The sequence below is a fragment of the Nicotiana tabacum genome, chromosome 16 (assembly GCF_000715075.1).
Source record: "Nicotiana tabacum cultivar K326 chromosome 16, ASM71507v2, whole genome shotgun sequence".
NCBI classification, from domain to species: Eukaryota; Viridiplantae; Streptophyta; class Magnoliopsida; order Solanales; family Solanaceae; genus Nicotiana; species Nicotiana tabacum.
This window is the reverse complement of record NC_134095.1, coordinates 75,645,601-75,650,247: the sequence shown is the minus strand read 5'-3', so window position 1 is coordinate 75,650,247 and position 4,647 is coordinate 75,645,601. Positions and strand designations below refer to the sequence as shown.

The window sequence follows — 4,647 nt, the reverse complement described above, 5'->3', positions numbered from 1 at the left end:
AAACTAAATTTGGTTGCAGTAAGAAAAAATGATGAGAAATTTTCATAAAACACTATCTTTTAGTAGTAATTAGCCATCTATAGATACCATTTGCTATATTACAGATTATATATACCTTTTATGTGGTTATAAGATGTATTTGATATATTTAAGCTATTGTATTCATGAATACAGTAGCAAAAATAAGTGTGAATCAGGGAAGTCCAGCTAATCAGTTGTTGTATTCGAGTGTATTCGACTGAATTCATAGAGTGAAACATGGGATTACAGCTGGACATATTATTGTATTCGACTGTATTCACAGTGTGAAATAGGGGATTACACTGTTTATAAAATGAAAAGTGAATCAATTAACATAATAGACTTCTAATATAACTTAACAAACTCAATTATAACACACAAAATTTGTATTTTCAATTATAAAAAAGATTCTCAACCAAAAAATACCCCAAAAATATAGCAATCTTTAGAGAAATTATATAATATATCTGAATACATAAATTATATTAATTAAAACTTATGAATACATTCATGGCATATAGCGAGACAGTGAATACGATGAAATACATAGAATACAATAGGATACATTGAAATATAATGAAAAAAAGACAGAATACAATAAAATACATGGAATACAGTGAGATACATTGAATTACAATGAAAAAAAACAATGAATACAATGAAAACCATGAAAATACAGCGTAATACATTGAAATTACATTGAAATATATTAACAGAAATGTTCTTCTTCATCGCGAAAGAAAGAAATCGTCACTCAGTGGATCTCCGAAACCAAATCCTCTTTCCATGACCGCCGGTATTTCCTCGTTGGACTTGACGTCGAGTGGCGACCCAGTTTCCACTGCAACCAGCAATTCAAAGTTGCAACTCTCCAGCTCTGCGTCGAACGTTGTTGCCTCATATTCCAACTCCTCTACTGTAGTTCAATTCCAGAAGAAGACAAAGCAAAAAGAAAGAAAAAAAGTTGGATGTCGCCGGAAGATGAGAAGAAGAGGAAGTTAAAGAAAGGGTAGTTGTAGAATCCTTTAAAGAGGGTCTTAAAGAGGTTTTTCGGCGATCGGAAAACCAACGACGACGGAAGGATCATCACGCTGGTGTAAAGAGAGGGGAAAGTGGGAAGGGATAGAAAGAAAATCGGTGGAAGGAGGAGGAGATAAAAAATTTTAATGGGATGGGGGAAGAGAATGAGATGTATCAAAGTAGAGAGAGAAAGAAAAAAATGTAACTGATTAACGTATTTAGTGGCTTAGGGCTAGGAGGTAACTAAAATTAAATATTTTGTTATAAACCTTAAAAGGTATTTATAGAATATAATTTTTTTTAATGATATTTATTTAAAATAAATAAGGTGCTTATAGGAAAATTCCAAAAATGATTAGTGCTATGGGCCAAACTAGGCCTGCTATATGGGCTAATCTTCATTTCTACCCAGAGCAATCAGGCCCAATTCTACTGCATCAACAAACCCTACCCTTATAAACCTAACCCCTTCTTCTCCATCTTCGCACTTAGTGCTCACAGTCTATCTGCAGCATCCTCTGTATTCACTAAAACCGTAGCCGTTGACAGCAAACAACCATGGCTGAGAGAGGAGGGGAGAGAGGAGGCTTTGGCCGTGGCTTCGGAGGACGCGGTGGAAGAGGCGGAGACCGCGGCGGACGCGGCCGTGGTGGCCGTCGTCCCCGCCGTGAGACAGAGGAGGAGAAATGGGTCCCAGTCACAAAGCTAGGAAGGCTCGTGAAAGACAACAAAATCCGTTCATTGGAGCAAATCTACCTCCACTCACTCCCCATTAAGGAGTTCCAAATCATCGACACACTCATCGGACCATCTCTAAAGGACGAGGTGATGAAAATCATGCCGGTTCAGAAACAGACCCGGGCCGGTCAGAGAACCCGATTCAAGGCCTTCGTCGTCGTCGGTGATGGGAACGGTCATGTCGGTTTGGGGGTGAAGTGCTCGAAGGAAGTGGCGACTGCTATACGTGGCGCAATTATATTGGCCAAGTTATCAGTGATTCCGGTGAGAAGAGGGTACTGGGGTAACAAGATTGGGAAGCCACACACAGTGCCATGTAAGGTAACTGGGAAATGTGGGTCAGTTACAGTGAGGATGGTGCCTGCTCCTCGTGGTGCTGGTATTGTGGCTGCTCGTGTTCCTAAGAAGGTGCTTCAGTTTGCTGGTATTGAGGATGTCTTCACCTCTTCTCGTGGATCCACCAAAACCCTCGGCAACTTCGTTAAGGTTCGATCTATTTAACAAATCTCGCAACTATCTTTTCTTTCAATTGTATTAAGATTCTGTTACATGATTATATGTTTAGTACATGTAGTGATCTTATAAGATAAGAATTGCTGCAGTTGTATTTGTCTAACTTTATCGTTGAACCAAAAAAAAAAAGCTTTGGACTATACATATTGCTAAAATAATTTTGAAATAGACATTGTGGAGATGATTAAATGTGAAGTTTGTCTCTGACCAAGGAGTCTGCTCCAAATGCTTTGGAAATAGCCATCAGCTTCTGTTGTTTCATGTTTAAAAATGATTGATAGAGTAGGATATAAATTGTACCGATGTAAATAGTAGGTTGGTTTCCTATAAGAAAGGTACATTTATACTACAAACCATTATTTTAAATCAAAATTCCAAATTATAAAATATAATTGATAGAGTAGGATATAAATAGTACCGATGTTAAGTTTTACTAGTTCCAGATGGCTGCGATACATTAACAGCTGTTAATTTTTGACAGAGTATGATTGAATGTAGTGCAAGAGAAGTCAAATTAGGGAGTAACAAATATTGGTTCTTACTACCATTTTTCTGTCTTGTACTTGTGTTTATTCCTTCTAGCTGGGTTTAGTTTAAATCGTGATGTGGACATGCTGTAATGGCTCTTTGTTTTTAATTAATTGGCGAAAAAAAGGCGACTCTGATTAGATTTTGTTTAAGACCTTAAACTGTAAATTTGCTGTAACCATCTTTGTCCTATAACATAAATATATATTCTGATCTAGCATAAACTTTAAACTCTCTTCTCTTATTCTATATGTTGTTCATATACCATATATTTTATTGGTGGTTTAATGCCATTCTTTATATGTTGCAGGCTACATTTGATTGTTTGATGAAGACTTATGGGTTTCTGACTCCAGACTTCTGGAAGGAGACTCGCTTCACCAAATCTCCTTTCCAAGAGTATGCTGATATCTTGTCTAAACCTGCCAATAAGGTTATTGTCTACCCCGCTGAGGAGGCACCAGCACCTGAGAGGGTTGAGGCTTGAGATTGTTTAGATGTCATGCTCCCTTCTTTTGGTTCTACTTGGTAGTTTTCTATTATGAAATGTTAGTATTCTAAATTTTATTTTCTGTTTCGATGGATGTTTTCTGCAGACTTGCAAAAGATAATGCTTCCTTTTTTCACATCAATATATATGAAGTTTCTGCCTCCATTGATCTCATGTTTTACAGGAACATCTTTCTTGTTAGCTCTAGGATAGCGCATTTCTATACTTTTCAATTGTTCGATGATGGGAACAAAGATGTGATTCCTGGTTGATATGGTAGATCTTTTTCTAGGCGATAAGCTCACCATTCTTGTTCATCACCATTCTTGTTCATTGATGGTCTGCTTTTGGCTTGAGCCAAACTGTGGTAAACAGTAAATCAGTGGTTTGCTCTTCGCACTCGCATGACCTATACATATAATTTGATCATTTACTTACATTGAAGTATTTTTTCTATCAGTATCTTGCATCCAAGATGTGAACAAGAACACTAGAGTTGCGAGATATTTTGTATATATAAATGAATGGTTCGAACAACCCATATGATTTAAGTCAGACCTTAGTGAGAGACGTTCAAATTAATCCTACGAGTCCTAGAAGAAACTAGACTAGTACAAGATCTGTAAGCAATCAACCTCAACATTCAATGTATAGCACAACCTTGATCCTTGCAATTATTAGAATGCTAACAGACCAAGTTCACAAGGAGTAAGAAGGTTTTATTGCCTATATCCTTGGAGTTCAATCATCCCAAGTCAAAGGGTTTATACAAATATAAAGAAGCACAAAATATCAAAATAAAACAAGTTTCTATAGATGTGGCTCCGGACAGGTCTCTTGCAATCGCAATGTAGAGATCCTACAATTGCGAGTGTCATAACTGATCACACTGTCTTGATGATCTTCTTCAGTTTTACGATCGCAACATTAAGGACTGCGATCACAACCAATCACAATACCAAAGCTGGTTGTGATCGCAAATAGTGGCGAAGTCCGGAATTTTGTGCAAGAGGATTCAAAAGAATACTGGAATGTCACACTTGGGATATGAACCTATTACCTAAAGAAGTTTTTGAACTCCTTTTCCACTACATTAAAATCTTCTCTCATGTCAAGGGAATTCAACAATTTATATAAAACTAACAATATATGAATTTCTACTCTTCAATTGAACCCCTTGGCTCTACATAGCTCACCCTTATTATCCATTAAAAAATAGGTTGGATAATGAACTTTTTAAAAACGGGTCGAATATGGATAAGAACCATATTATCCACTTAGAAAATGGTTAACCAATGGATAACTAATGTGTTTAACTTTTATATTTGTAAAACCTC

At 36.8% G+C, this 4,647-nt stretch overlaps 1 protein-coding gene across 1 annotated transcript; it reads left to right on the top strand.

Moving 5' to 3' along the window:
- Window positions 1-1,517: 1,517 nt before the first annotated feature.
- Window positions 1,518-3,473, top strand: LOC107795726 (uncharacterized). The gene is made up of 2 exons (XM_016618401.2): window positions 1,518-2,265; window positions 3,131-3,473. The coding sequence occupies exons 1-2, from the start codon at window positions 1,600-1,602 to the stop codon at window positions 3,305-3,307; spliced, it is 843 nt and encodes a 280-aa protein (XP_016473887.1). The 5' UTR covers window positions 1,518-1,599; the 3' UTR covers window positions 3,308-3,473.
- Window positions 3,474-4,647: the final 1,174 nt, after the last annotated feature.

Excerpts from the sequence above, each read along its gene's own strand:
- LOC107795726 (XM_016618401.2), top strand. The coding sequence starts at position 1,600 with ATGGCTGAGAGAGGAGGGGAGAGAGGAGGCTTTGGCCGTGGCTTCGGA. Across the intron at positions 2,266-3,130 it reads CCCTCGGCAACTTCGTTAAG|GCTACATTTGATTGTTTGAT; the intron begins GTTCGATCTATT and ends TATATGTTGCAG.